The sequence below is a fragment of the Leptonotus elevatus genome, chromosome 8, assembly GCF_054856555.1.
Source record: "Leptonotus elevatus isolate MCC_2025b chromosome 8, RoL_Lele_1.0, whole genome shotgun sequence".
Taxonomy (NCBI): Eukaryota; Metazoa; Chordata; class Actinopteri; order Syngnathiformes; family Syngnathidae; genus Leptonotus; species Leptonotus elevatus.
Window position 1 is genome coordinate 25011862 of NC_141246.1, and position 20972 is coordinate 25032833.

Consider the following 20972-nt stretch of genomic DNA (forward strand, 5'->3'; position numbering starts at 1 on the left):
TGTTCAAGGTTGACTTCCCCTTTAAATAACAGTCACTGGCTTTAGAACTGCAAAGGTACGTATTTGAGTACTGTCTGTCGTACTGTACTGTTCGTCCTTTGTAATCAACGATGCCCATTACTTCTCATTTAGTTGCTGGTGGGGCTTGGGCGTTATGTTCGAATAGATCTGATGTGACCAATCAGGGCAGACAATCCTAGTCCATAGCTCGGGCCCATGTAAGAGGGTGCTGCATTAATGGCACTAGAAACCTTTGCCTTTTGTTCCTGAATCTAACATTCTCACTAGTCTGCTGTATGTGGTATGCTGGCCAGGGTGTAATGAAGTAGACTATGTTCAGGGCACCGATTCTAGCCCCGTTCTGGGAGGCAAGTAGAGCGATCCTAAAGAGGACTGCTTGGTCACTCAGTGGCCGGCCGAAATACACTGCTGGTTCATTCCAGTGTAGAGCAACCCTATGCCCTGAGCCGTCCGCGTGCAGGTTTGTGGCTACGCTACAGCTTCCAGTGGATCCTCACCTGCTTCTTCGCTATGGCCCCATCGCTGCAGGTCTATGGGGACTGAATGTCATAACTTTTTCGTGACTTGGATTATACTGAGGGAGACTTGCGCAGGATCAGCCTCCCTCTCTCTTCTCGAAAAGTCGGATCCAGTGCCAAGCCGTGGTTGAGACGGCTGGGGACAGACAGGAGCTGCCACATGGTGACAAGTATGCCATTCAACCGCCTGAGGGACTACACTCCTGATTTTCTGTTGGGGTTAACTCCCTTAGCCTTTGACTTTCCAGGGTCATTGGGGGGTCGTTGGACTTTTGGGAGAGTACTGTAATTTCTCGACTATAATAAAGTCTCGAATATAATATGTAGAGAGGTTCGATTACACTATTTTTTCAGACCAGTATTCAACTCTTGAATAGTCACTGATACCGATACCACAAGTACTTTTGATACATACATTTTCCCAAAAAAACATGAAAAAAAAAGAAAAGCTATATATCCCATAAAGCATAGCATAAAGCAATACAACTTAAAATTGCATGAAATTAACGGCAATTTTCTATTCTTCCAATTTCTAGTTCCTGATTATAAAAAAGAAGGCAAGTGCCTTGGAATAATAATAATATGAATTGTGGTGTGTTGTGTGTGTATATACTGTATCTGGGATACATTTCAACTTGACCGCTGCAATATAATTAAATATTTTATACCAGTACTCAAAACTCATATTAGCATAATTCAGCGAGTGCTTCCGTGTTTTCGGCAAGTGATTTTATGACGTGAAGCCTCATAAAAATACTCGGATTGAGAGGAAACATCTGTACTGACCTGGATTGATGCACTTAAACCTGCTTAAGTCGGTTCACAGTTCGTGTATTTTTTTGAGGCTGCGTGTCTTAAAGCCCTTGCTAAAAGTGCTCGCCGAAAGCTGGGCATCCGTCAATGACGGGCTCATGTAAAGACAGTTTTGCCCAGCTCTGATAACGTCTAGCTTGGTTGAACTTTCCAATTGCCTAAATTTGGTGATTTTCATATTTGTTACTCTGTATAATTTATATTTATTGGTTTTAGCATTGTATTTTAGTTTATACATTGTACGAAAGGTTGTTGGCGGTCTTGCTGGACCGTTTCTCAGCTTTTATTTTATTATTTTTTAATACAGTCACACTGGAACTCACCTTATAGAATATAAAACATTTCCATTCTTAAATATCCTCAGCAACTTATTGTCTGTGGTGACTTCGTGGAAGTGTGCACCCTTTTCATTGGCGAAGAACAGATCTGGTTTCCAAATGGAGTCTAACATAGAGGGGTCCAAGTCCAAAGAGTCATCTGGATATTCTGCATAGGCGAGCCTGGGATCATTCCACTGTTGACGAAGGAAGATGTTCACGCGATAGTCCTAAATGCACAAGAAAAAACATGAGTTCCTTCTGGAGAATGAGCATATGACATCACACACACATGACATCAGAAAATGCAGCAACATTTATTTTCTTTAAATCAACTGAGTATTGTGAACAGCGCTATATAAGTTCTAAAAACTTCTCTTCTCATTATTATTATTAGAGATGCCAGGTATCAGTATTTAATGATCAGGAATTAGAAATACAAATAATAAAAAAATTAATTAAGGAAAAATGCTATATTGGAATATATAGGTCTTTCTTTAAAATTGTGTCATTGTTTTTATTTTATGTATCAAAAGTAGTAGTGGTATTGGTAACTACTTGAGTTGAGTACTCGTACTGGTATCGGTCTGAAAAACAAAATGGTATCTAACATCCCTTAATATTATTATTATTATTACGATCCGCACATCACTAACTTGTGCTGTTTGTTGTACTGAACTGATCAGTTACACAAATTTCCAACATGAAGTAAAGACAAGCAGCGCCTCTAATTCATGAGTCCAGAGCCCTGACTTGCTGTGATCCAAAATAACAGGCACTAAATTGCGTGTTCACTCTGAGAAGGCACGCACTGTTAGCAACAGATGTAAAGGTCGCTCTAATGGTTTTTATCATAGAACACTTGGGAGAGCAGTGCAAGCACAAAATGAAGTTCAAGACAAACATATGACTGAGTTACATAAAATAAATATATCGCTCCAATAATTTTAATGAAGCCCACAACAGCATAAAATACACGTTTTTGTTTGATTTAACTCGTCCTGAGTGCCCATCAAGCATAACTTTGCATTTCAAACTTAGCACACCCAAAAAACTGCTTTGGGATAGACATTAGACTATTGTCACAATACGCTGACCTAGACACAAGGAAAGTAGTTTTGTAATTCGTGACTGGCTCCAAGTCAGCACTTATTCAGAAATCTCCAAAACTGCATTCCTGAATAGATATGTCATGACCAATTTTGTTTCGGTGTTTTAAAAATGTTTACAAAAGCGGAAAATATCCAATGTCCTTGTTGCCTGTGCTTTGTCTTGGTTACGCCAAGAGTTGCTGTTTGCCCCTGCATTTCAGACATGTCACTTTTTTACTCACGACTGCCAACTCTGGCCCAAAGCGTAACTGCAGCATCTGTGTCAGGCTCGTTCATGGTGCGCATGCGAGCATGCACCCTCCCCAAAGAAACTGGAGTGTGCAGGGTCCGCACAATAGTATAAAGGGAAGATAAAAGCTGATAGATGCAGTCAGGGCTCTTTGTACTCATCTGGGCATTGGTGGAGCATGCATGATGTAGAAAAAGCTTGAACATTACCTTTTTAAATGGCACAATGCACCTTTAAAGACACACATTCCACTATCACAATTTATCTCAAGTTACACAAACCAAAGTGTGAGAGCTAAATTAATCTGTTTGCATGTACAAAATGGATTGCGTGGCAATTTACTGCATTTGGCAGGGACAATTGTGGGTTCACACTGTTAGTACATTAGCTTCCACATCTGTTTGGGTGCGCATTCAAGTTTGCACCTGTTTTTGTAGATTGATAATTGTGATTCACTCAAGGGAGTTCTTCACATGATCAATCTGGAACTTCACTCAGGAGATCCATTCGGGAAGAGGGACTTGCTGTACAATACTTTGAGCTAATTTGGACGATGCAGCATCTTATGCACGTTTGTTTTGACCAATCACGGCAACGGATGAAAATGTCTTCGGTCTCGTCTTAGGAAAAAAAAAAAGCACGAACATCTTTACCAGCTAAAAATGCATGAAACGCCTCTCGCTGTTAAATCTGCGAGAACAGAATTAATTGCAGCGTCCATTCCTCTATGTTAGGTTTGTTTGTTTCCCCCGGCGTCAGCGCTTCCTGGTTTCGTCACAGCTGCATATCCCGCTCTAAACAACGCCTGATTTGCGAACGAATCATTGGGAGCAATACAATATGTATGATATATGTAACAAATACTGCGAGAATTCAGCTTGCTAGCAAGGTTACTGTTTTTACACAGGCAAAACTTTTGTAAATTGGGCTGTAAGTAGCTTCACTTAAAAATATTTTTGCAGATACTCTTTGATTGAGAATGATGATTTTGCACAATTAAACATGTCTGTTTCATCTACATGTACAATACTATTTTGTAATTTGAACAATTGGATTGTAATGTCCTTGCACGCCATTTCCGTTTACTGAGCTGTACTTCTCTGATCTGCTTCATTAAAATGTTTCCACTCTCTGTAATTCAATTTTGCAGATTTATCTTCAGACATTTGATGTGAATGTGATTCCATCACAATGTAACAGTTTGTTAATTATCAGTGATGCAGAAAGTTAATGAGATGTGATCTTTGATGACAGGTGGTACGTAATGAGTATCGCTGAGGAATCTAATAATTGGTAATGACTGATGATATTCAATTTGGTCTCAAAGGGAGTTGGATTTTATTGAGAGCCAATGAGAGATAGAGAGATAGAGAGATAGAGAGAGAGATACAAAAACACACAAACGGCTTTTTTTGTAGAAGGCTTTGTAGTTGTTTCTCCAGACCTCAGCAGAATATTGTAAATATGGTAAAACTGGAGAACAGTACAGCGTATGGAGTTAGTTATATTCAACCCTGTCCTTGGCATTGTTAATGACTGCAATATTTGTTTGCTTTTTTGGATTGGACATGCCCAATATGTGTTTTTAGTTAATTTTCTAATCAATTATGACCCTGACAAAAATAATTTTAAACACATTTATTTTTATGTGAATCAGTGCCTGTCATGTGGTTTACAAATAATATACATTTTGCATTTTAAGCATGTTCAATACCTTGTCTACTGTTTGCTGTCATGGATTTAGAATTAGATCAGCATCTGAACAAAAAATACTTGTATCAGCAGCAAAAGGTACCAAATTCATTGTTTCTAACACATTGCACATGTCATTGATGTATATAATTAATCATTTGGGCCCCAATAACGAACCCTGGGGGACACCACAAGTAATATTCAAGAATGATGAGCAGTGATTGCAAATCAGCACATTATTGCTTACATATCTAAATAACTTTTAATCCACTCCCATACAATGCCCCAATACCAATTTTGGATAATTTAGTAACATGCCATGATTAATGGTGTCAAATGTTTTTGTTTAAGACAATGAATACATTTACATGTTTCTTTATTGTCTCTTGCATCTGTTATTATTTCAATTGATTCTCTAATTGCATGTGTTGTTGATCAATTACCTCTAAATCTTTCTTTAAAACTTTTTGTTTACATTTTTCTTAAAATTTCTTTAAAACTATATGAAAAGAAAATTCTGATAGTAAACTTTTACTTTACTAAATACAAATCTACCCTTTTGTTGAACTGTTTTTTGAATATTTTTGAGAATTGCCAGTTCTGTACAATTAAATTGCTTTAGCAACTTATTCTAATATAATTTGTGTGTAAAATAATACCAGTTATTATTTTCCTATCAAAATGTAATCTTAAATGAGTGACTGTCTATATATTTCTGCTTAAACTGGCAGTGTGCTCCAGAAAGATGACCTGCACAGTAGTTACAGTACAGTACAGTACTCATGAGCATATTCTAAAGCTGTTTAAGTTTTCTTTTCTCAACAGATGTGTTCACATCTACATACAATATTTCCTTATAACTTCAGTTATTAATTGTAGCACTGACAATTTTTGGTGGTAGCCAAAATGAAGAAATATGAATGTTACCTTACATCACCACTGAATAGACAGACTGCAGTTACTGTGAGCAACAAATCAACAAATGTGTACATGTTTTTACTTAAACTGTTCTTCTCTACAGACAAACCTGTAACATTGTAATTTCTCCCTTTGTGCTCTGCTCACACACACACAGAGACTGGATTAAGAGGGATTGCGTGAGCAATTGAAAAAAGAGAGTCTAACAGCAGTAAATCTGTTTAACATAGATAGCGTGTGCAGACCAAACCTGGCTCTAAGCCTTCGGTGTGTGCATGTTTGCATGTGCATGTGTGACTTACATTAGATATTTAATATTAACCTTAAATCTCCACCCTTGTTTTTGTCTCCACGTTCAGGGTCAAAAAGTGTTCCACAAAAATTGTCACTAAAAAGGTACTCTCGTTTTTTATGATTACTTAAAATTGTAGCTATGACTTGATTTAATCTCTAATCAAATTAAAATGCCACATTTTATTGCGTCTAAAAATGTACCTTCTCTCATGGCAGTAAGCCATATTTGAACGTGTTAGTGATGTGATGAGGTTATGTCACTGGCTCCTACTGTATCTCAAAAGGAAACGAGTAGTGTGGATGCATCATAAGACAGATGGTGAAGAGGAGAGAACGGTCTTAATCCTAAAGTAACATATGGACCCTGTACGTTACTCAGTTTTCCTTTCTTTGGACTGCTTTAAAGTATGAACTATCAAGTCAAAATCTCATTGTTGGCCTTTCCCCTTTTACATACCCTCATAACCGGTTATCCCCTTATTGGCCATATGCCGCTCGCAAGTTTTCAAATCACTCAACAGCTTAGAGCTACATACAGTATTATAAATACACTGGACTCATCTGTTGCTAAACCCAAGACAATAATATGTCTTCTTCAACAAATCCGAACTTATGATTGGCTACCCGTAAGAAAATAAATAAAAGAATGTCAAGAGCATCTTACGAACATGAGTATTATGCTATAGGTTTTCTGTAGCAAATAATCACTTGCTCACTTTACTGAGGAGTTTCCTTAACCCCTGAAAGTAGCTGCCATTAAAGTGAAAAAGACGTGAGACAAAATCACCCTAAACCTATTTTTAAGAAAGAGAACAAGTACAAATAATATGATTTAATGATTCTTCTTTTCCTTTCGGCTTTTCCCTTCAGGGGTCGACACAGCGAATCAGTTGCCTCCATCTAACCCTGTCCTCTGCATCCTCTGCTCTCACACCAACTACCTTCATATGCTATTTTCTTCTTTTCATAAACCTCCTCTTTGGTCTTCCTCTAGACCTTCTGCTTGGCATTTGGAAACTCAGCATCCTTCTGCCAATATACTGATCTCTCCACTGGACATGTCCAAACCATTTCAGTCTGGCCTCGCTGACTTTAACTTCAAAGCCTCTAAAATGTGCTGTCCCTCATGTACTCATTGCTGATTCTATCCATCCTGGTCACTCCCAAAGAGAACCTCAGCATCTTCATCTCTGCTACCTCTAGCTCTGCCTCCTGTCTTTTCCTCAGTGGCACTGTCTCTAGATCAAACAACATCGCTGATCTCACCCCAGTTTGATAAACCTTTCCTTTTATTTTAGCTGAAACTCTTCTATCACACATCACACCTGACACTTTTCTCCACCCGTTCCAGCCTGCCTGCACACGCTTCTTCACTTCTCTTCATTGCTCTGGTAATTTAATGATTGCTTTGGTAAAAACTAGTGCTGTCAGGCAATTAAAAAAAGTAATCTAATTAATTACCGGATTTGAAATTTATTAATTAATTAATCAATTTTAATCAAATATCTGCTAAAGTTCTAGGACACTATGGATTTTTTTTTTTTTTACACAAGATACAAAATCACTGCGTTTAACGTTAGAAGTCCCACAGCCAAGCCATTTGGCTTTTCTGCATAGAATATCCAAAGGGCAGCCCAGTGGCTGGATTAGTCCCACCATTTATTTGCAAATAAGGCAATAACTGTCTCCAAGTGTCTCAGTTTTGGATTAACATCCAAACTCAGGTGTGATCAGCTCTAGCATTTGGCTTTTCTAATTTCAATACTAATAGGCCTGCCCTTTTGGCCAACTCGGCAATGACCCTTGCCTAATGGATGCTAATGACGCCTGTGGATTAATTGAGTCAGGTTCCATGAATGCGAAGTGAAATCTGCGCAAGCATACTGTATGAAATTTGAGTGACCCGAAGGCTGCAGCGGCACGTCACTTCCTACCTGCGCCACTAGTCAAAAGAAGGGTGAGAGCAGACATGGACGCGAGTGCGACACAGGAGAGTGAGGAAAGCTTACTTGGACCTTTGAACGGCAAGTTTATTTATAACAACTACAAAAACTATTAACAAGAATGCAGTGATTTGTACCTTGTTTAAAAAAAGAATTTTTCGTACTGTCCTAGAATTCAAATTCTTCATTTGGGAACCTTTAGCCGATATGAGATTAAAATTAATTAATTAATTACAAATCATGTAATCATTAATTATTAATCGCCTGATGCACTATTTTTCACTTTTCACTTCCATATATATTTTGACATTTGAGCACATTTTTTCTTTTCAGATTCAGATCTTAGTTTTTTTTAGCTTCAAAAACGTTTTTGTTTTTGTTTCAGATTTTTGACTCGAATTTTACATGGGGACATGGTATCAACTGAGCGGGGCATGGACAGCTGCACAAAAGTGCTTTGGAATGTACCCCAGTGACAGTGCCTTCAAGAAATGTTGGAAATAAAAGAAATCTAACTCAATACTTATATACACCATATTCATGTGATTGGCAGAATGAGAACTGCAGAATAAGAATGGACGGTCCGTGTACTTTTCCGCCATTTGTATGGATCTTGTTGTGACCCGGAACTTGCCAGTGCTGCCGTGAATCGTGTAAGAACTAAAAAGACAAATTCTACTCAACTCAATGTGCACTCATTTGTGCAATAACGGTTAAAGCGTTCACCTCGTAAGTGCAACGTCACAGGTTCGGTTCCCGTCATGTTTAAAAAAATAAAATAAAATAAAATAATATATTACTATTCTATTCTACTTTTCTTAGGTACATTCAGCCGATGCCGCCAACCCAGTTTAACATAATAATAAGTGCCAATATTTAATTGTTGAGATTCCAAGCCCCCCTTAAAACTCCCTCATGTATTCTCCCAACCAAGGAACCCCCCGCTAATGTAAGCAATGGTCAATCTAAGCGGCATGAGCAACTGTCAATTGCTCTAACCTTTGTAGCGCACACCAAATGTACAAAGCACATAAAAAAAAAAAACTAGACCTGTACTCCTATTTTGTAGTTTCATATTCTTGTCATACAAAGAAACTGAAAAGTTTATTTGGCAAATGTGTTTGACGGAGCAGGAAAGAAAGATTGGGGAAAAAAAGGCTAAAATACAAGTGCGAACCCATGTCATGTAAACATTCTTATACAAACATTGTTCTCTATCACGTTACGTTAATTTTAATTTATCTTGGGTCATAAGTGGCTTACAGTAATATTAATGTACCTTACTAACATAACATTATGTAGCCTTGTGAAAAATAGATACGGTCAATAATTGCTACGTGTTTGACAACATGCCAACTCACCTAGTCAGTAACAGCTTTTAGAGGCGTTTATAATTGAAATGCATACAAAAACAGTGGTTCAACATAAATGAGATATCTTTGGAATTGAAAATATGTTCATTTGGAAATTGTAAAATAAGCACAGAAATCAATGCAGAAATTACGAAATATTCAGAAAATGTCATGGGTAGACAAGGTCATTATTATTTATGAGGGGAACATAATATGAAGCATCTGAATGTTGGAAAGCTGATTTTGTTTATATGGGATAAGAATGTCAGAAAATGGATGAATGGATGTTTTGTTTAGATGTGGTGATTTATTTATTTTAAATTATTTTAAATTTATTTATTTATCTATTGTAATTTATTATTTATAGGTTTCAGAGAGAATGGTTTGGCTTGTAAGTAGGGGGAAGGGCAAGATAAGATTTTACTTCCTTCGGCCCCTTCTCAAACTTAAAGCAGTCGCTATGTTTACTTTTATTTTGCTATTTTGAGATCAAATTAAAGAAACCCAAAAAGTGTTTTGGTTGATAATTATGCACTAATTACCGAGCAACCACTGACCCCGCCCATCTCCCTCCCAACACACGCACACACACCTGTAACTATAAGAATATAGATGTGGGCTAATTTGACCTATTTTGTAGTCATTTATTAGCTGCCAAAACAGACATTTTCTTCTGCAAACAATACAATTAATTTTATCGTGATACTGTACTTGAGGTCAGACTCATTGGTACTATCAAATATGTGATGTATGCGGGGGTATTCAATATATAGATGTACAACACAACTTTGAGTCTGTGCGCTGTGAGTTCATACCACCTAAAAGTATTTGCTGTCAGAGTTACTAAATGTCTTGACTGCACATCTGCTATTCCTGTCTGCTTGACTGTCGCTTCTCATTTTGATCACTTTCTGTTTCTCTCTGTCATTATTTCTGTGCAGTATTGTTTATGGTCACAGTTTATGACTCTATTTCTTCCTTTTGGAATATCATACATACTTCTAGGAAGTGTTTGATCATATCAATCCAGAATAGTTCATTATCAATTATCAGGGATTACAATACAAACTGCACTAAACTCAACTAATGCTGCTGCAATAACAGCTGCAGCTGGGAACTTTCCTCTGCCGAATAGTTTTCAGGCTGCAGCTATTGAATATTCTTTTTTTTTTCTGAGAGAGAGCTCAGTATTGTTCATTCGGTAATCTTACCGATTCGACATGTCATCATCATTGCTCTTTTTTTTCTCTTTTTCTTTTTTTTGTATGTGCGTGTGTATGTGTGTATGTGCGTGCGTGTGAGTGTGTACTCATTAATTAATAAACCTATTAAAAATCCCATACCGTTCACCAGACTGAATGCTTCAGAATCCAGCTAGAGTCGTGAGGTTGTCAAGAGACCCGAAGAAGGATCAAAGAAAAGAAAGGAAAGTGAAATCCAGCACCGACCAAACATCACCTACTACCCACCGGGTTATCAACCAGAATCTTTCACCAACCCCAGAAACATCTAAATTCCAACAAATTAGGGAGACCTCAAGAGACCAAAGGAAAGACTGAGGAAAGGAAGGAAGGATAGATGATGCAGAGTGAGATCCACAGACATCAGCCTCCATCATTCAACGACCAGGGAAGAAGCAGATTGTGTTTGAATTTCGATAGATGCTGGTGTGGTGGATCTGGCATGCATGAAAACCTCCACCAAAGAGGGAAGCTGTCGACCCCAGCCAGGAGAGAGCAAGCACAACCCCCAAGGGCCCACCAGGCCACGGCAGCGCCAAGGCACAACCCCCGGGCCCCGCAGGGACCATCGGCCGGAGAGAGAGCCAGGAGAGCCCCCCACCCCAACACGGCCCGCGCCCCAGGCCCAATGCAGCAGAACAGGGCACTGCAAGCCCGCCAGGCACCCCATCGGCCCACAACCCCCGTTGTGTGGTGCATTAAAATATAGAATATTCAGATATTCAGATATCATACTGAAAATTGAATAATCGGGTATTCTGATAAAAATAAAAATAAAGGTTTTTTTCTTTCTTAAAGGAAAAAAATGAATTATAAGTACAGAAGAAAAATAATAAAAATTCACTTATTAATGAGCAACCAACTGGTTTTCATTTAGATAACCAACACTTTAAACTCTGCTTAACAGCACATTATTTTGCTTGCTAGAAATTCTCCCCGGGGACTTTATTCTATGAGACGAGGTGACGTCGAAACCGCAGAAGCGGCTAAATCAGAACATTTGATTAGCCTGGTTTGTTAAAAAGTGATCAGCACGGCAATTGTCAGCATCAAACTTAGTTTAGACATTAGTCAGGTTTCCATCCAATTGTTTTGAATTTTTTAAGCAAATTTACTGAAAATGCGCAAAACGGACATGCACTTATGCCCGTTTCCATCTGTTCTTCTTTTAGGAATATTGAGAGGTTACTCTGCCGCTGTAGATGGCGGTATACACCATAGAGATGTGATCCACCCGTAATTTAAAAGTAGAAGACCAGGAAGCGACTGCGCTGTGCGATGACGTCGTATGAGTCTTCTTTTGTAATTCTTGATAAACCATTTCTTTGCTGTTTTCCATCTAAAATTGCATTAATATTCACTTTTTTAATTCCAAAAAGATTTCTGTTTCGCCGTCTCCCTAAACATACCTTACTTTATCTTCCAACATTGTTTTGTAACTACAAACATACGTGTCACGAAATATCCGGTTAAAACGTGCAACGTGTATCTGTCTTTTTTCAATACGCTTCAACATCCACCCCCTCTAAGCGTAAATTATTTTGTGAATTTTGGGCCCTTTTTGAATTTCTAGCGTTTCCACTCAGATCTCTTGCTGTGCAGAGATGAAAAATCTTGTGGTGTTTTAATCCCATAAATTTGCATATACAGGAGCTTGTCCCATCCCTAATAATTACCATAACAGCTATGAGAATTTCCGTTAGCCCGTCGATCACATTTCACATTATAAACCCCATTTTCATTTCCAGTGCAAGTCAATTGATGTGGCATTGGTGGCATTTTCTGTCTTTTGGTATCTACGTAGATGGCTGCAAGGGGTGTTTGTGCCATTGTGCACCGTTATGGGATGGTATGTACCATAGTGGCATCCAGGCCTGGACTGGGCCATCTGGAGGGGCGGGACAGGGGAGGCAGGAGCCCACACATTCGTTTCAAATTTGCTTGTTTTAAAATCAACCCGTAAAAAAAGAGTATCCACGCCATCTTAAATTGTATCATTGTCAGTTGACTGTAAGTCCAATACCTCTTACAGGCCATTTTATATATATATATATATCCATTTTCTTAACCGCTTGTCCTCAGAGCTGGCTTCGGACAGTAGGCGTGGTACACCCTGAACTGTTTGCCAGCCAATCGCAGGGCACACAGAGACAAACAACCACCCACACTCACAATCACACCTATGGACAATTTGGAGAGTTCAATTAACCTGACATGCATGTCTTTGGAATGTGGGAGTACGAAGCCCGGACTCAATCTCACGTCCTCTGCACTGGGAGGCGGACGTGCTAACCAATCAGCCACCGTGCCGCCTATATATATATAATTTATGTATATATGTGTGTGTGCGTGTGTGTGTAACAAAAGCAGGCAGTCAGTGATATATATATATATATATATATATATATATATATATAGCACTGACTGCCTGCTTTTGTTACTAAGGGTGTCACCAAGTTACAATAATTTAATATCAAAAGTAGCAAAACTTTGAACAGAAACAATATAACTTAAACCTTGTCTGTACAAATATAACACATAAAAAAAGACGCAAAACACAATCACAAGTGTTACTTGTAACAGCAACAAAGCATGATGGGAAAGCTTCTTACGATTATCGTTGCTCTCCAAGTTAGTCAGTCAGCTCAGTATTGCACCAGAAGTGGTGAGAATACATTTTCAAAATGAGAATACATTGTTAGCTGCCTTAATCATGCTGGTTTAACTTCATTTGGTAAGTGTGTCTTGTGAAGTGTAAAATGTCTAATCTCTTTTAATGTACATTTGCTTATTGGTTTCTTTTTGTTGTTCTTTTGCCCATTTTATGTTCACATACTTGTTCAAATACACAATGATGGTCTTGTAATAGCATTCAATTTTAGATTACATTTTTGATCAAATGCAATATCGTTGGATAGAATGCTCATCTATTTTACATTGATACACAAACTGTAAAATTGTGTATGTTCATTAAAATGTGAACTTAAGTGGGCCGGTCTGAGCTCTGAAATTCCAGGGCTGAAAATGAGTCCATGAGTCCCTGGTGGCGTCCGTCATTTGCATTAAAATCTAGGCGGTTCGGGGCACGTGTTGTGTTTGACATTGCGGAGGCAAACTAACTCGCTGGGCTCCGACAGATGAGTTTGGTGTGTGCAAAGTGGGTTTATATAGGCAAACTTCAAGGTCCTGCCTTGCGGATCATGAAATAGGCCGCGCATACGCTCTAAGAGTCACCCGGACGATCAAGCATTTAAGTTAATTTGTTAAAATTTATATTTACTTGTACATTTATGTTTCCAGAATTATTATTTATACATTCATACATTTGGTGTTTTTTTGTACAAGTATCTAAGTTGGTGAATCTGCTGCTCTCCGTCATTCACTTGCATTTACCTATGGTATGCTAACATCTGATTGGATAGTGTTAGTCAGCTGATAGGGGATCAGGAAGTGTTGTCGCTCTAGCTGCCGTGTATGACGAGTAAAGTTTAAATTAAGAAGGAATCCGTCTCCATCCTGCCTTTTCATTTTATAAACGGTGTTCCACTAACCACCAAACGAATCCTCACATGGTTACACTATAGTAGATATAATAGTTTTTTTCTTGCAAATTTGCCACTTTATAAAGTCGCAAATTTGCAAGTTTTTTTCTCTGAATATTGCCCCCACCCTTTAATACGCCGTCGTACAAACTGCTTTCCGGACAAAAGCCAATTACTTATTTAACGTTCCGTCGGGGGGTGGGGGGCGCCCCTTTGTGCACTGAGCCAAACGGCTTTCTAGACGAGACCCAATTACCTCTTTAACGCTCGTTTTAAATCTCTGTTTGGATTACAAACCTCTCCGGACCGAAGAAGACATTCGCTATCTACTAAGGAAGGTCGGATGTCATTATGACGTGCATCTTTTCGTCAATTTTGTGCTGCAGGGTGACGGTCACAATTATGGTATATTTCGACCTTTTTTGGCTGCTATACTGAGGCAGGTGAACGGTTTTCGTGGGAGCTGCTGCTCGCTAAAGTCTGCTACAAACACAGCTCAGATGCACTTGTTAGAAATTAAAATAGAGACCTCAACGAAGTTTTTTTTATCCAAATGATGTATATTTGTCACTCTCAAAACGTCTCTGACATGCGGACACTTGATAGAGCGGGTCGCATAATGAGCAGCTAAACGTAAGTTTATCGGAGGTGGTTTAAGTTAATTTGGCCAGGTGACAACTCAGTGTTGCTAACGTGAGTAAAAGTAAAGTAATTGAGAGTATTAGGCTAACATTAATGACTACACGTCACTGCAATTTTTAGAGCTTATTGAAATATTTCTCAAAGAAGAGAAAGAGTTATCTAGATGATGCAGATCAGGTACCATTTGCCATTAGGGTTAGTGACTCAAATGATGATAGATAAAATAAAATACAATTCACACTTGATTAACTAACGCTCAAATGACATTAGACAGGGAGCACTGGGACAAAATGAAGGATTGTGCAGGAGTAACAGATAACAGTATAGGAGAGAAACCAGCAGGGAAACACGGGCAATCAGGCTGGGACCCTAAAAGGGTTGAGAAAATGTTTTCAACAATGAATAGGGTATAGCATTCTCTAATTTTTATTTTTAGGTCAAGACTGACTTAACAAATAGGCTGCAAAGCAACGACCATGCTGCATGTATGATGCATTGCTGAGCATCAACGGGCCACCTATCGGAGAGTTCGCATAGAACAGAGCCTTAGAGCTCTTCTTTAAAAAACAAGAACAAATCATTGCTCTGAGGCAGGGTGCAAGCTGTACCATTGATTAGGCCAAGTACAGAAATGTTTTTTGTTTCGCCAGGAAAGAATGATTCAAGGAATTCACTCTGGGGTAACAGAACATAAAATTAATCTATATGCCGATGATATTTTACTTTATTTAGAAAAGCCTGCTATTTCATTAGGGGAAGTATTTAACTTAATAACTAAATTCTCACAGTTATCAGACTATTCTATTAACTGGACAAAATCATCACTTCTACCTATTACAGAAAATTCATGGAACCCTGCAAGCCAGGACCCATACTACTCATTTCCTATAGGTAATTTAAAATACTTAGGCATAAAAATCTCACCTAAATTAACTGATTTAGTTAATTTAAATTTCACTCCACTTCTGGATAGCATTTATAGTGACTTGGAGCGCTGGAATAATCTTCCTATTTCTCTAATAGGACGAATAGCCACTATTAAAATGAAAGTTTTACCCAAAATAAACTATTTTTTCTCAATGATTCCATTTAAACCTACGGCTAACTGGTTCCAGTTGTTGGACTCAGCCGTTACAAAATTTTACTGGACAAAAAAAAAAAGCAAAGATTAGTCTATCTACTCTTCAGAAAAATAAATCCAAAGGAGGTCTAGAGGCACCAAATTTTATGCACTATTATATAGCCAACCAGCTACAATATATTATTTTATGGGCACAACCCAATAGAGATACTAACTGTTGGCTGGAACTAGAACAGAAGGATTGTAATAACCTCAGACTCCTAGATTTACTCTTTATTACAACATCGATTAAGCGCCATAACTGCTTTAAAAATCCAATGATTTCCGCCACCCTGACTGCCTGGTGGAAGGCACTAGAAATGACAAAAGCCAAAGTGGAGCCCAGCGGGCTTTCTCCCCTATGGCATAACCCCGACTTTCAAATTAACAACCAATCGTTTTATTTGAATGTGTGGGAGCAGAAAGGAATTACACATCTCCACCATCTCTTCTCAGATAATATGTTTATATCATATACATCCTTGCTCCAAAAATATAAAATAAAAAACGGAAACCTTTTACATTATTTGCAAGTTAAAAGTATGATAAAGAAACAAATTCCAACACTCCAGGGTACGCTCCAACCGCCTGTTTTAGCTAAAGATATTACCAAGCTTTCTCCGACAACAACAAAAAAACTCTCAAAAATATATAAGTTACTTTCATATACTGATAAAACGTCTTTACCCATCTCAAAATGGGAAACAGACTTGTCTATAGCTCCGGAATCTGTCTTTTGGATTCAAGTTTGTGAAAATGTTTTTAAAATGACAAAACACACAAATTTACAACTTATCCAATATAAAATTATTCACAGAACATACATTACTCAATATATGATGAAGAAAATGGGACTCTCAGACTCCGACATTTGTCTCCAGTGTTTACAAAACACTACAGACACTTATTTTCATGCTTTATGGTTATGTACTCCGGTTATGTGTTTCTGGACTAAAGTCTTAGAAAAACTTTCCGCTGTCTTGGACTGTAGGATACCGTTCTCTCCAAACTTGTGTTTGCTAGGTGACTTAACAACAATTGACTTACCACATAAACAATTTCAATCTATACTTGTAGCCCTTACTATCGCAAAAAAAACAATTCTTGTTAACTGGAAAAATAAACAAACTTTGAATATCGACCAATGGTCTAACCTCCTCATAAATCATATTTTAATGGAAAAAATATCTGCCTCAAATAAAAACCAAATGTCAAAATTTAAAGAAACATGGTCTACGTATATAGAATTTTTTAACCTAAACTTGGATTTTAATTCTGCCTGTTAGCGAGAGCCACAGCAGCGTTATAACTTGCATTGATGTTTCTGTATTAGGCAATTTGTAACTAATGGTTGTGTTTCTATAGTCAGGAACCAGGCTGCTGCCAGCGGGATCGAGCGGATTCACCTCCGATGGGCACCAGGGGTTGATATTCGGATTCACGGCATGCCAGTGGGTTAATTCTGTGGGTGCTGTCCCCCCTGGCGGGGAGTGGGCGGGTCTGCCCCTCTGTTGGCTGCTGGGTGGCGGCTGCGTCTTGGCCGTTCCCTGGGTCTCTTGGGGGGTGCTGCGTTGCGGGGCTTTCCCTGGTGTCGGGGGCGGCGCCGTTCCGGCGCGGTCCGTCGCTCTGGGCCCGGCGACGCGGTTCGGGGCCTGTGGGCCGCCGGGGTGCCCGGTGGTTCCCTCTCCCCTCCCCCTTCCTCCCCCTTGCTGCCTCTCCCTCCTCGCCTCTCCCCGCCCGTCCTCCGCCTCCCTGTCCCCTCTCCCTCGTCGCCCTTCCTCCTCCTCTCCTCCTCTCCTTGCGTCCCTGCCGCTGCCCCCTGCCCTTCTTGTCGTCCCCTTCCCTCCTCCCTTCCCCTTCCCCGGTACGCCTTCCTTCCCCTCCCCTGGGCCGGGGGCTCCATCCATGGCCCGGGTCTCGGTGCTATGGGGGCCGGAGGGGGTGGCTGGGGTTTGGTGTCGTGCCCGCCCCGCTCCGGTGGGCGTCCTGACACCTCGGGCGGGACCCAGTATCCGGGGGGCGAGCCCTATCGCCCCGCCGGACGGGTCCCATATGCCCGCCGGGGTCCTGGTGGGGTGGGTGGGGGCTTGGTGGGCCGGTGCGCCTCCTGCCCCCGCCCGGTTGGGGGGGGCCCCGCTGGTCACACCTCTTAACTCACTACACTAGGTTTGCACAATACACTTTTATAGACATATAGGGCACATAACACACTTTGGGGGGTGGGGTAGGGTGGAAACACCGTCTTCACCCTACAACTCCCCTCCAATTTTAATACACCACACAACTTGTGGGTGGGGGGGGGGGCTTGTGGGGGTGCCATCGGTTGGGGGCCGCAGTATAGAGCAGTGCTGCGGTCCCCTGTCCGTGTCGCCGCCCCCCCCCCCCCCCCGCCCTATCTATTTTTTTTTAATGCACCACATACACTCAGCAACATGCTTGGGTGGCGGGTGGATCGGAGCGTGGGAATATCATTTCCATCGGCTCCGGTTCACCTGCTCCTAATTTTAATGCACCACACACACACACTTGTATATACACTGGGTGGGGTCACATTCACGGCTTAGGGGTAGAGTTCGCCAGTCCGCGAGCTGGCGGACTCAGTAACAGGGGTTAATTTTCACAAAGAACGCTGGGGTGACGACCGGGGCCTTCCCCCGCTGGGCCTGGGGTTCGGGGGTGTCGGCCGCCCTCCGGTGCCCCCATCTCCCCCTTCTGCCCCCGGTGTTCCGTCCTTCCACACGGCGGGGGGTGGGGTGGGCGGGGGTTGGGGGCCGGGGGGGTGCCTGGTGGGCCTGCAGTGCCCCGTCCTGCTGCGTTGGGCCGGGGGCGCGGGCCGTGTTGGGGCGGGGGGCGCTCCTGCTCCTGGGTTTGCTCTCCGGCCGGTGGCCCTGGCAGGGCCCGGGGGTCGTCCTTTGGCGCTGCCGCGGCCTGGGGGGCCCTGAGGTGTTGCGCTTGCTCTTTTCCGGCGGGGGTCGACGGCTCCCCTCTTTGGTGGAGATTTTCATGCATGCCAGATCCACCACACCAGCATCTACCGAAACTCAGACACAATCTGTTTCCTCCTCAGGTTATTGAATCGGTGGAGGCTGGTGTCTGCGGATCTCACGCGGCTTCGTCTGTCCTTCCTTCCTTTTCTCGGTCTCTCCTTTGGTCTCTTGAGGCCTCCCTGATTTTATGTTTTTTGGATTTGTTGGGGTCTGGATGTTTCTTGGGCTGGGGAGGAGTTCTGGTGGGGGGTGTCTGGTCGGTGCTGGATTTCACCTTCCTTGGTTTTCTTCGGTCCCCTCGGGTCTCCTGGTGTTCGATTTAGGTGAACGGTATGAGATTTTTTTTCTAATAGGTTTTCTGGTGAGCTAACAAATACACACACGCACGCACGCACGCACGCACGCACATACACATACTCACCCACACACACAAAAAAAAAAGTATATATATATATATATATATATATATATATATATATATATATATATATATATGTATGTGTATATATATATATATATATATATATTAAAAAAAAAAAAAAAAAGAGCAATGATGATGACATTTCCGAATGAACAATACTGAGCTCTTAAAAAAGAAAAAAGAAAAAAAAAAGAAAAAAAAAAAAGAAATGTTTTTTGTTTTTACTTTTATTTTCCATTGTTGTATTCATTTATTTTATTCACTTTCTTTATTTTATTTTTACATTCAGTGGAGCACTGAATACATTTGTATGTGAAAGTGTCATTTGTTTACACTATCAAGGAATCCTGGAGGAAGTCCCCCCCTCGGTCGCCCACCGGCTTAATACCCCGCCGACCTTACGACCATACCCCCCTCCCCACCCTCTCTTCCCGTTTTGGGTCTTGCCCCCGCTGATGAAAAAAATCTGACTCTTTACTTGGGTCAAAAAATTTAGTCATTTTGTATAAAACAACCTAGAAAGTGGATCGGTCCATTTTTGATCCATAATTGGGTTACTTTTGACCCAACTGTTTTTAGAATTCAATTGTGCGTCCATGTCCATGTCGAACACTTTTTGGGGACGGACATTGCTTGTTGCGTATATCCAGTATTGTTCAAAGTAGATAAATGGGGGCACACTGTACATTTACTGTATGTTCATTATTATGTAGTACATACATACATACCATGGTGGTTTCAGCAATGGAACCAAAGCTGTTGATGAAAATGTTACAGGAGACATTGACTGGAGGACCTGTAAAGGGAGAATTAGAATTATTATATGGCCGTATTGTAATATATTAGTATAAAGCAGGGGTGACCAAGTTCGGTCCTCGAGAGCCAATATCCAGCCTGTTTTCCATGTTTCTCTCCACTAACACACCTGATTCATGATCACGATCGTTATGAGGCTTCTGCAAAGCTTGCTGATTAGCTGATCATTAGATTCAGCTGCGCTGCAGGAGAGAAACATGGAAAGCAGGCAGGGGCTCTCGAGGACCAGACTTGGGCACCAATGGTATAAAGTATACAAACCCCAATTATTTGAGTAAACAATGGCCTGCTCGAGTGGCGCTTCACTGAGTACTTTCTCCAAAGGTCCTACTGTTGGGTACATGAACGTGATGTATGGTCTGCCCATTTTATCATTGAACTTGCCATTTTTATTTTGAAAGGAATTACCTGCAACCTGCTGTGATTTAGCTCAAAAGTTATCACTGGGGTGCTAGTCTGATGAACTAGAGTAAATTAATCTGCAAGAATGTCATTCAGGTGCGGGCTTGTCCACAATTGTCAATCCAGCAAAAGGTGTGCTTCTCATATTTTGGCTCTACAAATTCAGAGATTATTGTTCTTACTCTAGCAAGAAGTATTTTATAAGTAAGGTATTTCCATTGGCATTTTGGTCTGTAATTTTTTTGTAAGCACCTTCTTGCAATTTTTTTAATTAATGGGCTGATCCTCAGCAATTTTTCTTTGAAAAAAAATTCCACATTTTCCCCAACCAAATGTCAAAAACGTTTGAGAGGGGAAAATATTTAAGCTATTTGGATATTAATAGGTGCATTGGCCGACTGCCGCACAGTTGAGAGATTGTGGGTTCGTATGTGGGCTTCCAGCCTTCCAGTTTGGAGTCTGCATGTTCTCTTCATGGCAGTGTGGGTTTTCTCCAGTACATCAGTTTCTTCCCACATTCCAAAAGAATGCCTCTTAGGTTAATTGTTGAGTGCAAGTCACATTATCTTGGATTTTATTAAGGTCGCAAGCG

The 20972-nt window shown here is 40.5% G+C and overlaps 1 protein-coding gene across 5 annotated transcripts in view; it reads right to left on the reverse strand.

Annotated features, from left to right (window-relative positions):
• The window catches only part of glra3 (glycine receptor, alpha 3), a 96186-nt gene that overhangs the window by 40870 nt on the left and 34344 nt on the right, over positions 1–20972 (reverse strand). For all 5 annotated transcript variants that reach the window (XM_086082211.1, XM_086082208.1, XM_086082212.1 and 2 more), the window contains exons 3-4: positions 19891–19958; positions 1676–1899 (exon numbers count right to left, since the gene is read on the reverse strand). In XM_086082211.1, coding sequence (XP_085938337.1) covers positions 1676–1899; positions 19891–19958 — 292 coding nt within the window. The remainder of the gene's footprint in view (positions 1–1675; positions 1900–19890; positions 19959–20972) is intronic.